Source organism: Chroicocephalus ridibundus, chromosome 3 (genome assembly GCF_963924245.1).
Source record: "Chroicocephalus ridibundus chromosome 3, bChrRid1.1, whole genome shotgun sequence".
NCBI classification, from domain to species: Eukaryota; Metazoa; Chordata; class Aves; order Charadriiformes; family Laridae; genus Chroicocephalus; species Chroicocephalus ridibundus.
In genome coordinates, this window is record NC_086286.1 from 90,796,819 (window position 1) to 90,814,349 (window position 17,531).

The following is a 17,531-nucleotide window of genomic DNA, read 5'->3' on the forward strand; positions in this document are numbered from 1 at the left end:
TAGGAGTGGAGCGCTGTAGCCTCCGCTGCCAGCCTTGCTGGGGGTGGGCTCCTCTGAGGTTTCATTATCTAACATCTGCCGATGGAGTTCACGGTTTACACCCCCCCCCTCTTCCATAGTGAGCTACGTACTGAAACTTGGGACTGAAAACTTGCAAATTTGGTGCATGTTCCCTTAAGGACAAATGCTGTTGTCTGCAGTAAAACCTCTGAACGGGGTAAACAGTGAGCAAGCTGCTTGTGACTTACTTTTAGGCTTTTACAAACCACTGTCTTCTATAATGCATTAATCAGCAGTACAGAATAAAAAAATCATTGGCCTGTTTGTACAACAAGATCAAGGAGAATTGTTGGAGCTCTGTGAGCTTGGACTGCTGTCATTCAATAGCATGGCTTTACTACTGTAATACTTTGCAGAACTGTCTCCTTCGGGGATAGTATTACTGAGGATATGAAAGTTGACTTTACATTTCAGAAGGTGTTCTGCGGTTAAAAAAAAAAACAACCCTCAAACCAACACCCACAACCAAAACAAAAACCACCCTGAGAACAAACATTTTAAAATCAGACTTGGTGAACAGATTACATAATTCTTGTCTTCTGTCTCATTACAGAAAATCATTCCACTGACCTGAAACTGAAGACAACCTGCTGCTTTTATGCCCATACAAAAGACAATTTTAAATGCAAGCACTGCAGTTGTCACAGGCTTCTGACTCTGACCTATAGATTTCTTGTATCTTAAATTAGTCTGTTAAATAGAAATTAAAAAAAAATCCCTTGCCATTAATTAAAAAAAAAGTAAAAACCAAACAAAACAAACATTTACTAAACTTCCGAATGCTTCTGGTACAGCAGTTTGGGCTTCTGAACATGCCAGGTGGATCTCAATAGCTGATGTGACTCATCAGTCTGTTTAGACAGACCCGTCCTCTGGACTTTTTCTGCCCTGCAGAGGCAGAATGAGTAGTCTCACAACAGTCTGAACCTTGGTTTTCCGCTCTTAGCAATGTTAATGCCCTCCATTATATGGAGTTGTGTTGGGGAGGGAAAGCAAGTCTGTAAAGTGGTGACCCTGCTGCCCAGGTGAACTAACTCCTGTAGAGTGTGTACAGCGGACTCACATCGCTTAGGTATGCGAGGATGGGACACAGAACAGCCTGTCTGCTTCTAGGGGAGAATATCTGTCATCACTGAATGACTTGAATAGTTGGATGAACATTTCTACTCTGGGAGGGGGAAAGGAAGTATGTGGAAAATCATTAACAATGATTACTGTCCTCTCAGGGAAAGTAAAAGATGAGTGTTTGCATTAGTAACACAGATAATGCTTAGCCTAGTAGTTAAACTTTTTAACTTTTAACTTTTTCTACTGAAGTCTTCAAACTTCAAGCCTTGGCCCTAATATTAGGTCTGTGCTCTTTGTCTTGCATGAAGCTGTGTCCTGAGGTCTTGCCAGGGCTGTGTCTGGTGTCACACGGGTTTTGGTCATGCGGTTGCAGTATGCAGTTTCCAGCCATTCTCAAAAACTAGGTAATGGCTTGTAGAAGGTCATTGCTGGCTGCCTAGCAAGAGTCTGTAGGTAATAGGTGATGTAGTAAATCAAAGATCCTATCAGTAGATGTGCAATAGAGATGCTAGCAGGAAGCTTGCTGCCCTACTATTTATGATTGAAGTACTTTAATTTGATGTACTCTCCTGTGCAAGTCTACACCTTCCTGATGTACAGGACACAAAGCTGTATTTTAGTCTGGTTCCCTAAGACAGTCTAATGTCTTAGTTCTCTATATAAGGTGCAGTTGCTTGCAGAAGGCTATTACTCTTTTGTGTAAACTATTGTCTATCCTTGCCTTCTTTCCTGCTGTTGAAGAGGTCCTAATGCATGCCTGAACGCACTCTTCTGCTCTCTAGGTCTGTAGAGGCTCTAGGAGGTGTGCTGTACCATGCTGATGAAACTCGAACCTCTGAGATGACTAGAGTATCTGTTTCTGGTGATACCTCATTCTGGTGACGTGACTGGGTTCGGTGTGCTTGATGTATTACCTGCAAGTGAAGAATTCAATAATGCTTATTCATCTAACCCAGAGGCAGCAAACTGCCACAACTAACTCTAAAACCTGCAAGCAGTAAAGTCATGTGATACGCATCCTAACTTCCTCTGGGATGAATCATAGAACAGCCCACATTGGAAGGGACCTCAAAAGATCATCTGGTCCAACCTTCTGTGAAAGATTATATAGCATTATATATAAGATTATCTAGCACCCTGTCCAATCACATCTTGAAAACCTCCAGTGATGGGGACTCTACCATGTCCCTAGGGAGGATGTTCCAGCTAATGATTGTTCTCTATAAAAAATTTCTTCCTTATATCGAGATGAAACCTCTCCTGTTGCCCCTTCTCTTCTTCATATGGCCCCTTGTGAAGAGAGAGCCTCTGTCGTCTTTGTAGCCGTCCTTTAAGTACTGGAATATTGTGATGAGGTCCCCCCTCAGTCTTTTCTTCTCATGTTCACATGCTGCTTCCCTACTCTCATGCTGCATGACTTGATGACTATTAGAATTTTTATACACATACATTTAATATATACATATAACATTGTGTATTCACGTTTACTAAAACAACACACAAAAGTAGCAAGAATATTCCTTTCAGTTGCTTTTCCTTAAAAAACTACAAGACGCGGGTGCCTTTATATATTGACTTGCAATAAGAGGGAGAAATGACTGTAAATAACCCCATAGAAACCTCTATGCCAAAGAATATCTGGCTTAAGCTGTGGCTCAGCTTCCGTGTTTGGGGGACAGATGCAAGAAGTGAAACACATAGGCTGTGAAGATAGAGAAAAGTTGGGACATAGCTCAGGGCAGAATTGTTGGAAGGCTAGTACTGTTGGGTGAAAGAGTCAGACCAGTGTTGCTGTCAGCATGTACTAATATAAGCTCAGTTTTTTGGGGGTTTGTTTTGTTTTTTGAAGTGTAGTAAGCACTGAACTTGCTGTTTGTCACAGCCATGACGTTCACAGCCTGGTGGACTGAGAGCTTGGCCACACTGCGAACTTTTTCATCTTATTTGTAGCACCTAACACTTTCCTTTTCTCTCTCTGACAGACTTGATCCAAGCAACTAATGAAACAAACGTGAATATTCCTCAGATGGCCGATACACTTTTTGAGCGAGCAACAAATAGTAGCTGGGTGGTCGTATTCAAAGCCTTAGTTACCACGCATCATCTAATGGTTCATGGCAATGAGGTAAGTGTAATCAGCTTTCTCTCGAGACCACGCTGGCACTGAGCAGACTCCAAGCCAAAAACAGTAGTAGTGCAAAGGCACCTCTTCTGAACCAGTAAGGACCTGAGAACAAAGGCAAGAATGATTCTTGGTGAGGAGCAAACTTACTTTAACAACGAAGTTAGAGGCGTGCCGATTATCTGTCTCTTCATTTACAAAACCGTAGCGTAAGAGAAAGCAGCAGCCTGTTCCAGGATGTTGACAATTTATGTGCTGTGTGAAAACAGAGCTGTGCAGGATTAAGGACTACCTGGGACTTCTTGACTAGAGTCAAAGTTGGTGTTCTGGCGCGTGTGTACTGCCATCCAAATCACTGCCTTCTCTGCATGAGCGTTAAAATCTTCCTAGAGCTGTAAATTCAACCTGATAGTCTTTTGGAATGTGTTTTCCTTGCCCTTGCTTTTTATTGACCTGTATAGACTGGTATGTCTGCGTAAAACCAAAAAGCATACTTGAAGAGCTTTGGTATGACTGTGAAACAATTCCTCCCTGGCTGTCTGTAAAGTTTTTTCATGCAATGAGCTTCTCCGATGTCTCAGCACAGATTTTTACTCCTGCCCTATGTTTCTGTTCCAAGTTTTGTCCAATATTCTGATTTGCTTTCTGTAACTGTTTCAGGCTGTTAGTCCCTGTACTTGACGCGGGCCCTGCTTGTTATTAAAACAGGCCCTCAGCTTGGCTGAATCTGGGGGCTGCTCGATTGAGAAGTCTGGGACTAGCCTGGATATGCCGCTTCGTAAGCAGATAAATCTTGTGCTTCTTCAAATCTCTTTAAGAATTAAACATTTTTATTGCTCCTTCCACAATCTGGTTTGTATTTTGCACAGGATCTGGTTTTATGTATACAGTAGGATATTTAGTTAGAGATTCAGGCTAAATGTAATTAGTCTGAAAGGATGAAAAAGGTTTTGAGGTATTGCAGGCTAAACAAAAATCTGGGTTTTCATGTGTGTATGCTGGAACTAGACTGGTAATCTTCCTGCTAAGAGGTACAAAGCCTTCAGATAGAGCCTGTGATAAGAAAATAACTTTGTGTTGCAGAGATTTATTCAGTACCTGGCATCTAGAAACACATTGTTCAATCTCAGCAATTTTCTGGACAAAAGTGGATCTCATGGTAAGCCTACTCCTGTCTGTAACCTTAACAAGATTCTACGTAAGATACTATTGTTAATTTGCTTCTTCATTCATAAGATGCAAATAATATAAAAAATGTGCTACCGAAGCCTTTTCATAAGTACTTAATGAATACAGGAGCTCAAGTGAACTGCTGGACAACTCAAAACAATGTTTCTCAGTTCCTGCAAAATTTTTACTGAAAAGGTGAAACCGTACAACTCCCTTAGAAAGTGCTGGTTGAAATTAGGACAGGGTCAGCTATCTCCTTAACTGTTATAGGAGTTAAGGATGAAATGGATAACTTTCCATTTAGTTTTTACTCCGCCTTAAATGGTAATTTGGTTGCTCGGGGACACTGCACTTTTAGGAGTTGTCTGTAAGTGTTTAACTGGGGGTGGAGGGCACCAAAAAAACTATCTGGTTTTGACTTGAGTAGTGAATTTAGAACAGTCTAGGCAGAAATTAAGGAGTTCTCTCTAAAGCTTATAAAGTCTGCTTTTCTACTTTGCCTCTGGAATTAATAGTGAATTTCCCTGTTCCTTCACTTAACAGAGGAAAAGCTTGTTTTGTGGTAGCTCTACTAGAGAAGAGAGAAAACTTATTATTCTGCAGCTGTCAGAGAATATTTGTAGACTTTATGCAGAATGCAGGAGGGCTACAGTAATGGGCGAGATCGAAGCAATGCTGTGTTAACTCCATGTAACGTGGAGACAAGTGACACCAAGACTTGGGTATCTTTTAGAAGTGGTAACACAGGGCAGGAAAAAAGCCAAACAAATATTAAAACTGTGTTCGTCTTAAGCAAAACATGCTATGCGTGTTCAAAGATACTGGTATTTGGCAACAATGAATTCTGTTAAATGCGTGCTTTTGTGTTCTTTGCCACTTTCTTTAAACTTAGATTGTAGTTTCATAGATAATACAACAGTGTGTCATAGATAATGAGGCATCAGAGTTGTTAGTGTGAAGTCTGAGTTGGCAGAGATACTTAAAGTTGAGAGATATTAAGGAAAAATACAGTCAGTGACTAAGTCGAGATTTTAACAAAGGTAGCAAAAAGGGACTTGTACTGAAGAGGAGGAGGAGCAGTTGCCTTTTACACACATTTCTTTAGCTTAGAGGAAGAAACTTTGAAAGAAATACCTGAAGGATAGACTGTAATACTAACTGTTCAGGAGTCTTCTGGGCTTGAAGGTCACTGAAGTTTGAGGCTCCTTGTACAGTATCATGTGCCTTGAAGATCTCTGGTGTAACAGTTCAAAGACGACACTAATCCCTGTGAATGCCATCGTCATTTCTTTGTTCTGATAAACCTAGTCAGGGGAATTTTGAAGGTCAATGTAGGAGTTGGGAGGGACTGACATATGTAAAATAGTGTGAGTATTTAAGTTGAAATCAGTCTTTATCCTGGAAGTCATGTACCAATTAAGTATAAACTTTTTGTTAAATTGGTAGTTTTTCCTGTTAACAGAGAGGTAACTAATTTTGCCATGAAATAACGTTACCACATAACTGTGTAGGAGCCGCTAGCAGGTTTCCCCAGGAACCCGTGCCACTGGTGCACTGGTTGTAAGCAGAGGACAGTGGTAGGACAGTGGCAGATTCTTTGGTGCAGCACTACTGCTTTTTATTCAGAAGCTGAAAGATGTCTTGTGGTGCCGTTTCTGTACGTGGAGTTGTATAGTGCCACAGAGATCACGTAACCTTAAGGTCTATTGACTGTATATTATCGTTTATTAAGGAACTTCCAAACAAGCGTGAAAATTAAATGCAAAACACTTAACTGTTTTTTGCAGGTTATGACATGTCCACCTTTATAAGGCGTTATAGTAGATACTTGAATGAAAAAGCGTTTTCCTACAGACAAATGGCATTTGACTTCGCAAGAGTGAAGAAAGGGTAAGCAAAGTTTAGATACGTAAACTGATAGGATAGCCTGACCTGTGAAAACTGTGCTTGTGGCATTACACTTAATTTTAGTATCTCAATGACTTTGTTTTTACTTTCTTGATTTAGCCACAATGAAACACCAAAACGGTTGGGTTTCTTAAGTATTTGTAATTTGTTAAAAATTGCACAAGGAGGAGAGGAAGGACTGTGGGTAGTAAGGCTAAAGTAAGGCACCTTGCAGAACTGGGAGCTTTTAGTGCTAGGTGTTAAATCTGACTCTTACTAAATTGTGCTGCAGTGAGACTGTGTTTAGGATTTGGAGAAGGAAACACTCTGAAACTATATTTAGGATGTTTCATTAGTCTCCAGACCCTTTCCGTAAGAAAGATGACTGATTACAAAGGAAAACTGAAGTAAACAGCTGAAGTTCTTAGCAGGCAACACAGCAAACAGTTATAAACCAAACAGAATATGTTTGTAAACTACTGGTTTTATGTCCCACAAGGACCGTGTTTAAAAAAAAAAAAAGTCATTTTTTTGGCCTCTGATTCCTCTCACTGGGACTTCAATGGCTCTAGATTCTCTCTTGAAGCACAGACAACACAGCAAGTGGCTTCACGCCCAGTGAAGGTGCAGCTTTATTGACTGCATGCTGAAGATGCTCCTGCTAATCATGAGTTGTGTACGGGATCCTTCTGGCTTGGGATTCTGAGCTGTTAATGCAGGCAATGCTACCAGGCTGTCCTCTCCCGCTTCTCAAACTGTTGTGTAGCTGGATGCCATTCCCACGGTGGGGACCAAAGTAGTTATCTCTTGAACCTATCTGGAATATGAATCACAAAGTTTTTGATGTGAAGACTAGTAGGTAGTTGGATTGATATTTCAGGCAGGCTTTGATCCAGTTGGATGCTGTTGTGCTAGCATCTTAAGTTCCCTTTGTCAGCTGGTGCCTTTGAACACTTCATGTTAAATAAACATAAGTTTGAGTTGCTGGGAATCCTTCTATTCCTGCCTTGCTATATGTTCCTGGAAAGGCTTTCAACGTGTGTTATTTCTGGTGCTTGAAACAAGGCGCTGCCTCAGAGTATAGCATAAAATAAGTAAAAATGGTGGTATGTGTTCCCTGAGAGGAGATGCTGTACCTGTCAGTGGCCAGAACAGGGCAACACATAATGGTGGTTGTGCAAGTTTGCGATATTCAGAGATAAAAATGGGCACGCGTGAAGACTCCTGTAAGACTATGGGTGGCAGTTAAGGAATGCTACACATCCATGACTGCTGCTTGATCCTGTTGGAGTAATGGTTCAGGACTGATAAGGCAGGTCAAAATCGGTGGAAGTCCTGTGAAGGAGTAATGGAATTAATTAATACCCAGGAATACTGAGGAAAGAAGCTCTAAGCAAAGATTGCCCTGATTTAAATCGTTACTGAATTGGCATGCATATATTGTGGCACTTGAAGGGGGGAAAAAAATCCAACCTATAGAGTTTTTTGTCTTCAGTGACATCATTAAAAAGTACTCTTAGCAATGAGTTATCATTAGTTATTAATAACAAACTTAATGCACAAAGACTATCAGTTCTCTGAATACTTCTCTGACAGTATTTCTTGCCAAGTTATTTAAACTCTCAGTGTCTTCTTTCCATAAAGAGATCAATCTCTTGCATTCATCACACTAACACAAAGCGTTTCTTCACCTGCTGTCAGGGAGGGTGGCTGGATGAAGTATTTTTCACACCAGCTCTCATGATGATGTGAGAAGCAGGAGAATCAGACAGTGCTCCAAACATTTGAAATGGATTATAGCTGCTTTAAGCTCAAATTGAGACAACAAATCAATGTGGGGGAAGGGAGAGGGGAAACGCCATGGCTTCTAATCTGTATTTCTCCCTTGCAGAGCTGACGGTGTAATGAGAACAATGGCGCCTGAAAAGCTGCTGAAGAGTATGCCAATATTACAGGAACAAATTGATGCACTACTTGAATTCGATGTATGTATTGAAGCTGACCCAGCAACTTACAAATGCTGGGTTGTAATGAACACATTTCATTCCTTTTCATTCCCATTTCATTCCAACCCATACCTTCTGGGTAATGCTTTACTGATCATCCCATTGTGTGGGCCAAAAAATTCCCTTTTCGTTGTCCCACTGAGGTAGTGTGGTGAAGAATAGCCCTTTCCTGTATGTACGAAAGGTGCAGATTGCAATTTTTTTTTTTTTGTAGCAAGGGTAGAAGAACAGTATGGGAAATAAGGGGCATTGAGGAATGCCAACTCAGAGCTTGGAGTTTCATCTGCTGCATCAGTGAGGGGAAGAAATGGACAAAACAAGGAGACTGAAGAATCTTTTTTTTTTTCTATCTCTTGGCAACCAACTTCTTCTTGGGGGGAGGGAAAAAGCCATTAAAATACCACGTGTACGGTGTTTGGCTTCTTCAAAATCTTCGTCCGATTACAGCTGTAAACTAAATTGGGTAAACTTTAATCCGGACTGTTCATACAAATAAGTGTCTACAATATATTTATAATGTTATGAATGTTGGTGGGATTGTTTATCTGCCTTTAAGGATGAAAACAGGAGTCAATTGCTGTAGGAGGTACAGTGTAACGTTGCAAAGAGGTCTTTGGAGGAACCAGTCTTGAAGTTAGAATCATAGAATCGTTTGGGTTGGAAGGGACCTTTAAAGGTCATCTAGTCCAGCCTCCCTGCAATGAGCAGGGACATCTTCAACTAGTTCTTCTGTTCTTGGTGGGCAGAAGGCCACACTCCCAAGCAGAAGGCAGAGCCAACTACAGCTTTCAGAGGAAAGCCTTAGAAGTACATGTCTCACTAATGTGTTTTTTGTTCTTAAATGGCATAGGAGTTGTGATAATGCTCTCAGAAGAGGGGGTATTTTTAATAAAAGAAAGATCTTTTAATAAACGAGCACTCATTTTCTGCCCAAGTTAATGAAAGTGGAAGGCTCTTGACACCATTAACGCAGCTGTATTATCTGCTTGACGACTGAGGTTTTGTTAAGCTCTGCTGTGAACGGACATCTTTTGTCCAGTTTCATTAAAACTTTGTTAATTGCATCTCTGCCTTCCTCCTCTTCGTGATAGGTGAAGGAGTCAAGACTAAGATATTTACTGTTGACGGGAATACTCCTTCACTTTAGTGGATTATTTTGGAGTAGTGAAGAAAGCAATGCTCCATCTATGAACAGAAACCTTTGGTTTCTTTGTGTGAAAGCTTGTATTTGGTGCTTGATTCTATCTATAACAGCATCAGATACCTGGTGCAAGAGGAAACTTCTGATTGCATTCAGTACATCTGTTGTAAATAACTGTTATTTTATTTGCAGGTTCATCCAAATGAACTGACAAATGGTGTCATAAATGCTGCATTCATGCTTCTATTTAAAGATCTTATCAAACTTTTTGCTTGCTACAATGATGGGGTTATTAACTTACTAGGTAAGTAGCCTGGTGCCTATGTCTCTCACCATGAGTGAGTGAAAAATGAATTTCAGATCTGCTTCAGGTTTTTTACTTAACTTTCATTAAAACTACATTTTCCTTGACTGTTCTATTCTGAAGCGAGAGAAAACTTTAAGCCATAACCTCTTACATTAGTGTCCATCTGAGACTGGATTGTCATATGCCTTTAAAGTTGTATAGACTTCTGCTTAAAGACACTGAGCATGTCTGCGCTTAAATAAATGTAGAGTGCTGCGTGAGCTTGCAGAATATTTCCTGCAAGGTTAGCAGAGAAGCTTTTGCTCTTTGATTGCATTTTTGAGATGCCCAGATTATTCTGTTGTATATTTTATGTGGTAGCCTAGTATGAAGCAATATACTCCTGAATAACATTCCTGATCTGTCTGAAAGCATGACTGCCAAAGCTGGATCCCCACCAAAACCTTACCTACCATCAGCCTACAAAATCTGTAGGAGGGCTGTGAGCACGTTCTGAATGAAGCTCAGACAGCTTGCTGTGATCAGCAGCGTAGCACACCTTAAGCTGTCCCTGCAAAAGACTTTGTTATAAAATAAAACTGCAGGAAACATAACCGACTCTGTAGAAAATGAGCTTCAAATATTAAAACTTTTGAGCACTTCAGCTGGTCTATAAAGACAGCTAAAAACTGACATTGCTTGGCCAGCATGACTGACCTAAAACTCTGGTTGCAAATAGAACAGGAAGAAATGGAGAGGTTATGGAGACTGAACAGGCAAAAAGATGTTCTTGAGCTGTAAAGCTCAAACAATTTTTTTTTTGTACCCATGTTGGAAAGCTTTCTGGTAGTTTCATAAAAGTAAGTCCCAGGTCTTCTGACTAAAACTATAGGCATGGGAAGCTTATGGAGCAGATAAAAATGGGTTGGGCATAACAATTGGATTGAGATTTCACTGTCTACTGCTATTAAAAACGTAAGTTCAGGTTGAAGTATGTGGCAGTTTTGCTTGATAATGGACATGAACCAACTTTAGAGAGCTACTCAAGTGGAAAAAGTATTGTTCTTTCGAGTGAAGACACCATCGGAGAGGACATAATATATGTTTAAGTATCCTTAATGACTTTGAATTTTAAGATTGGTAGCTACTTCACCTGCTTGCTTTTTATCTCTAAAAACCTGGTTTACATCACACACAATGTTATGGCTGGTTGGGGTGCAGTTTTCCAGTCTATATAATTCATTAGCAGCTCAGCAAGCCCAACTTCTAAATTCTAGTAAGGACTAGGAATGCCACTAGATTAGTGTCCAAGTCGAAAAATGTTAGAGTGGAATATTCTTGAAACGTGACTTTCCTGAAAACTAGAGTTGCTGATGAATGCAGACCTAATGTAAGATATCTTAACTGAAATTTGCCAAATTATTTCTCTAGAGAAATTTTTTGAAATGAAAAAGGGACAATGTAAAGATGCTCTTGAAATCTACAAACGATTTCTTACTCGAATGACCAGAGTATCAGAGTTTCTTAAAGTTGCGGAGGTAAGTGACTTCCAGTCTTCTGGAGTCTGGCACTTAAGTATTTTGTGAATTTTTTAGCACCGATATTAGTTGCACTTGTTAAGCATCTGACTCAGTGTATAAATGTGAGGCAGTATAGAAGTTCCTAGATTTGCTTGTTTGGCTCTTCTTGAAGTAGTTAAGCCCTGCTTAGGACTTTCACGTGTCTCTGCTGTGCAGACAGCCTCAACTTTCCTGGTGCAACGTAAGAGATGACATGACTTCAACCATATCAATATTACTTGGAAATGCTGTAATAAATGCATGCTTCTAGGACAGGATTGAACATTAGAGAAAGATAGAGCAATTAGGAATAAAAGCATAATGATTTTGTAAGTCTGCTTTTTAAGTCTTAAGTGTAAGTTAACCGGAATGTGAGATTTTCCTAGTTTTGATCCTTGTTATCATCCTCTTATGTGGATAATATGAATATTACATGGTTAATTAACTCTTTTGCTAGGCTCTCATTTGTGGTAGTTGGCTCCTTGGCACAAGATGCACATTTTCCATGTTTCATGCTTCATTGTAACAGACAGCAGTAATGAACGGAATAAAAAGTTTGTTTCTTTGCTAATTTACTTAACTATTTATGAAGAAGCCTGCTAGACTCCCGAATGGAATGGAATGTCTGATATGAACGTTGAACTCGAGGGAGTGAAGTACTTTAGACACCTGTAGGTCGGCTTTGCAGGACAGGAATTATAGTGACTGTACTTCAGGATTAGTAGGTGCATCAGAGCTTGTTCTTCTGCAAAAGCTAAGCCATCAAAATTCACTTATGCTGTAGCTGCTTAAATTCTATTGTGCTGGTCCATTTTCAATGTCACTTGCCTAAACCAGGCCATAATGAGGGAACAGGACAACTACTAGAAGACTGCAGACTTAGACCTCATCTTACTGTGTTTGAAATGCTAGGAGAGAAGGGCAGAACAACAGAGTGACTTGAGCTTTAGCATTTTTTATTTTGATGTGATACCTTCTAGGATTTGTTCACTGGCTGACTTTCAGAGAACTTCATTAGGGTAGTCAGGTTGTCCAAACCTGGATAGTACGTGTTTGGCAGTTCACTAATGCTGTCCTTTGAAACAACAGTGTATGACCAGAAAGCCCTGCCTGACTTGCAGCATGGACCGTGAACTTTACCAGGGTGGAATCAAACTCCCTTTTTTCTTTCTTTTTTTTTATTTTTTTAATGGATATTTAATTAAAAAAAAAAAAGGCGCTGCAGGTGGTTGAAGGTAGCTACTAGAAGGACTGCTATCTCCACTTACTAGTTTGTAGTCTTTTTCTAAAGACAAAGTGCATTATAGGTTGAAGAATGTACTACAGTTCTAGTCAAAATTAGTGCTTGCCGCAGTGGAGTAACACACTTAGGTTTTATCTCTTTTATATCCACAGCAAGTTGGAATTGACAAAGGCGATATCCCTGATCTTACACAGGTAAGCTTCTCTTGTAGTCTTTTTGAATCTGTGTAATAACTAGAAGTTGTGTAATTAAGAAGCGCACCAGGAATTTAAACATTGGTGGGAAGTCATACCGCCTAACATTTTAAAGTCCTCCCATCTTGCAAATAAGAACTGGCCAAAGCTATTTTTGAAAGCTGCTAGAACTAAAATAACGTCTTGCACGGTGACTTCTGACCTGTGGTTGAAGGGTAGACTGTTTTGCTCTTTCCTTGCTAAAGGACAGATTTTTTGCAGCTTGCAGTGCAAGTTCATTTTTGACGACAGACTGCATAGAGGTTGTGATGTGACTTGCTTCATAATCTCTCCCTGACACGGTCTTGGTCTGGAGATGAAATTCAGAGCAGCTCTAGAACTACTGTCTTGGTCTAGGTACGGTGAGCTTGAAGTTTAAATGCAGAAGTTATGATTTGACTGCTGAACTTCTCTGTCAGTATGCACCAAAACTTTTAACATCAAAATTCACTTATGCTGTAGCTGCTTAAATTCTATTGTGCTGGTCCATTTTCAATATCACTTGCAAATTGGCCTGGGTGCCTGGCTTTACGTTTAATGTGAAAAGAATATTTACTTGGAGGAAGAGATCCATGCTGAAGTTTACTCGTGGCAGTTTTGATGCCAGTAAAATTGGAGCAGGGGAGCAGCCCAAACTGCTTAACAGTTGTAAATCCTAAGTGTTCATAACCTATGAACGTGTAGTTTTTGAAAGCCTCTTGAAAGCCTGGTTTAAATGAGCATCAGAATAGTGGTTTTCTTGGTTAAAAACTCAGTTAAAAATTCTGAATGTGAGACCTGATGTGATGGTGGAGAGTTTTAATCTTTACGGGTTTCAGATGCTATGGGGCTATGAAGTCTGGCCACTCTTTCAGCAGAGGAAAGCTTAGACCTCTAGCAGTGTGTGGAATACCAAACCCCATTCTGAAATAGCTGAAGTAGTGTGTTCACCGAACTCTGTACCTCAGGGGCTCTTTTTTTAACAAGGTCCAGTCAGTCGTGAAGTAAGTCCTTGAATCAGAAGAACTCACCTTAAGCTCACTTAACGAAATATGCTTTATAAATTCCAGTAGTGCTTTTCTTTTCTGCTTGTGTTGCGTCAGCCTGCTGGAAAGGCTGCCTGCTGGGACTGTGCAAGTCCTGTTCGGCATCATCAGTCAGTGCCGCGCTTGCTCAGTGGCACCTTAGTTACTGCTACCAGAGGGTCCCTTTCACCTCATGAACCAACGCTTTAAAATAGAATAGGATAGTTCCTTTGAGAGGAAGGGATCTACAATGATCTTCTAGTCCAACTGCCTGACCACTGCAGTGGTCTTCTCAAGTAATCCCTCATAGCTGTGTTCTCCCAAAGGCTGCTCGGGACTCGCTTGCTAAGGTTAATCTGCAGCATGCTGTAGATTTGTGTATAAGACCTAGCCAGTGTATTTCAGTGAGAAATAAACAAAAGGTGAATAATAAAACTGAATTTCAGCTAATAAGTAATATACAATTGTATATGATATCAATAGTATACCTGTATTCCTAAAGCAAGCCATGGCAATGTTAGTAGTATTCAACCAAGAGTTGGTTGTGTTGATGCTCTAGATGTATACATGCTCTGTAAATCAAAAAAAATGATCGCAGCACTGAAATACAAGTTGATAGCTGTCATCTTTGGACTTTCTACTTTGGCTGCGATGTTTTGGAGGCTGAGGAGGCATCTTGGCAGCTAAAGAGCTTGGCTCATTTTTATTTATTAGCGATTCTTAAAGTATGGCAGTTATACCCCAGACAGCTAGTGGGGAACACGTATCAAAGGTTCTACCACGATGCTCACTGATAATTTCGTCTAATGTTGAAGCAGTATCTAGAAGAAATTAAGCGGTGTTCAGTGTTGCAAATTGGATACCAGACAATACTTAATTTCCAGATTGTTGCATCTGGGTAGAACTTTTCTGAAGCTTCCTCTGTGAATTCTGTTTGATAGATGAGTTTCATATTGCCCTGATGACTTTTAAGAAACACGTGCGTAATACATTGGAAGGCTCTTTAAAGTGTGTAAAGGTAACTGGTAACAGGAAATAATGGCTTTTTTTTCTTCTTTTGAAACATAGCTTTCTGCTTATATGTTTAAGTGGGCACAACTTTTATCTTATGCTATAGCCTTTTTGAATATGTAGAAATCTGGCTTTTATTTATTTATTTATTAGCAAATGAGAGCCTTTGCTCATCTTTCTCTTGCTGCTGGAGAATTCTTGTAAATAAGTCAGTTCACTTGTGTTTAACCAGATTCTTTCTAGTGCTCAAATTAGTTGAAAATGAATAAATATGTCTATAAGAGCAGCAATGGTTAAGATGTTTCTGCACTGCGTATGTATGTGGGACGTATTTAAACTCAGGGCATCACTTAAGGATTTTTTGAGCATTTTAATTTTCTGCATGTGTTAAGTTACCTTGCTACTCAGTTTTAATGCCAAAATTAATGTGCAGATACTAAAAGTATACCTAGCCGTGCATTGGTACCAGCAGGTACTAAGCATCCTGAAACACCTGATTTAGCCAGCCAGCCGGCTTTCAGCAAACTGCACATAGGAGCAGTGGATAGTCTCTTTTCAAGCATCACAAACTAACTGTTTCGATGCCTATGTATACGCTGAAATTAAAGACATTATTTGTGAAAAACACCGTAGGTATTGCTGTCAGGAATTGTGGTTGATCTGAAAGAGACTGATAAAGAGAATTCCCCGTTTAAAGACTGTACCACTGATGAACCGGTAACCCTGATGGAAATATTTGACTGTTATATGCTACTGTATCTCTCAAGGGTTTCCTCCTTGCTTGTGGATCTTGTAGGAGTGTCCTTGTTTGGACTCTATTTTATACTGGAGTAGCTGAGCACACTGTCGTTTGCGTTTATGACTTTTCCTGTCTACCATTGTAACAGCAAGTGCATGCCTGGGGGTGTTGCCTGACAACAAAAAGGTTGCTTAAAATAAAACCTAAGGTCGGGGAGGACTGAAAAAGCTTAGATTTTATAGATGTCTAAAATAGCAATCTGTACGAGTTTTGAGCTAGTGGCTGGTCTCGGTAACCTGCGCCTGGCTACCATCTTGAGAAGAAACAGCTATAGGGTTTTTGTGATGTTGGGAATCTTGAACCAGAGGTAGCTGCTTTTGGAGGCATCGGAAAGGACTTCTGGTTTGTTTTGTTTAGACTGCAAATGTTATCTAACCCTCTGGTCGTGAAAGAGGTGTTGGAGGTTAGACTAAAAGCAAAACTGAAAGGATGAGCCTGAACCTACTGCTCTTAAAATTAACCCTGTGGGTGCCTGTGCTGTTGTCGATGTTTAACACTGACTCAAAGCGTGGTCAGCAGCACATCCTGGATTTAGGCTTCAGGTGCTGCTTGGTAGAGCTAAATGTTTTCTCTCTGCAGATTTGGACACAGTGTTGTCTTTCAAAAGCTGTCTTTGCCTGAATACTTCTAGCATGGAAATCCACTATTCTTACTGCGGTGTAAATCAAATAAGAGCATGAGCATGCACATGGTGGACTACAGGGAACATGGTGCTGGATTTCAAAAGTATCGCTAGGTCAATGCAACGTGTTCAGTAGTGTATCTTTCTCTTTGCTTTCAAGGCTCCTAGCAGTCTCATGGAGACCCTGGAGCAACATCTAAACTCACTGGAAGGAAAAAAACCTGGCAACAAGTAGGTATATATGTTGTACCATGTACCAAGGTATAATAGTAACAATGTGAGACTAGCTGATCTTTAGGTTTGCCTCCCCCAACCTCTTATTGCCACTTAGCTGGAAAATAAGCTGTGGTAAGCCTAGGCTTTTCCTTTCCCTTACAAAGTCATCTTAATTGCAACTTTTTTTTTTTTTTTTCTTCCTGGGGGGTGGAGGGAACCAACACACCAAACAGCTAGACGCTTTCCAAAATGAAGTCAAATTAACTGAAAACTCCTAAAGAACTGTTTTGCCCTGCTGCTAAGGCTTTTGTCATTAAAATTTATTTGTTTTCTAATGGCTTTGCATCTTCTTACTAGATAACTTGTCATGGCTAAGTCTAGGAAGGATTAAGCTAAACCTGTGTTTTCTTTTTCTGTTGCTTTCCTTGCAATGTAGCGAAGGGTAAGTACCTATGCTGACATACTGCTTGCATGCAGACGTGGTTGTGGGATTGTTTTTAAGGTGGCTTGAACACTTAGAAATAGATATCTTCTTTAAATTGTACCTAAACTGTTGATGGCCTTTTCGTATATAGTCATTAAGTTATTTTTGGTCACTGCTGTCTTCTAATCAGTTCTACAGCTCCTAGGACTTAACCAATTTGAGTAACCTGTAGGATGGGTGCAAGTTCAATGCTGGTGCAGTTTTAACTCAACTCCTCCTTGCATCACTTAGACCAAAGCAGCTCTAAAAATATGTAGCAGTATTTTCATACCTCATAATAATGACAGTAAACAAATGCGCTGATATACATTTAACTTAAGATTAAGGCTCTGTTGATTAGTGTTAGTGTGATTTTTCTTGCATGTGGGAGAGCTTTCAGCTTGGACTTTCCAACTGTTTCCTTACTTTTAAATATCACTATTTTAAAGTAACTCTCACTTTCGTTTGAAGACCAGCAGACTCTTAAGCATTCACTGACACATCCTCGGAAGGCTTATGTTGGATAACTGCTTACATATTGGTCTTATTCTGCTGCTGTTGCATGACTTTATAATATGGTGACATCTTGCCCCAGTAACTCTTTTGTACTGGCTCCTGTAGGCCCAAAAGGAAGACATTTG

The 17,531-nt window shown here is 40.1% G+C and overlaps 1 protein-coding gene across 14 annotated transcripts in view; it reads left to right on the forward strand.

Annotated features, from left to right (window-relative positions):
• The window catches only part of SNAP91 (synaptosome associated protein 91), a 71,865-nt gene that overhangs the window by 18,322 nt on the left and 36,012 nt on the right, over positions 1 to 17,531 (forward strand). For all 14 annotated transcript variants that reach the window (XM_063330075.1, XM_063330082.1, XM_063330080.1 and 11 more), the window contains exons 3-10: positions 3,111 to 3,253; positions 4,334 to 4,409; positions 6,208 to 6,310; positions 8,199 to 8,292; positions 9,647 to 9,758; positions 11,172 to 11,278; positions 12,695 to 12,736; positions 16,372 to 16,442. In XM_063330075.1, the coding sequence (XP_063186145.1) occupies positions 3,111 to 3,253; positions 4,334 to 4,409; positions 6,208 to 6,310; positions 8,199 to 8,292; positions 9,647 to 9,758; positions 11,172 to 11,278; positions 12,695 to 12,736; positions 16,372 to 16,442 (748 nt within the window). The remainder of the gene's footprint in view (positions 1 to 3,110; positions 3,254 to 4,333; positions 4,410 to 6,207; positions 6,311 to 8,198; positions 8,293 to 9,646; positions 9,759 to 11,171; positions 11,279 to 12,694; positions 12,737 to 16,371; positions 16,443 to 17,531) is intronic.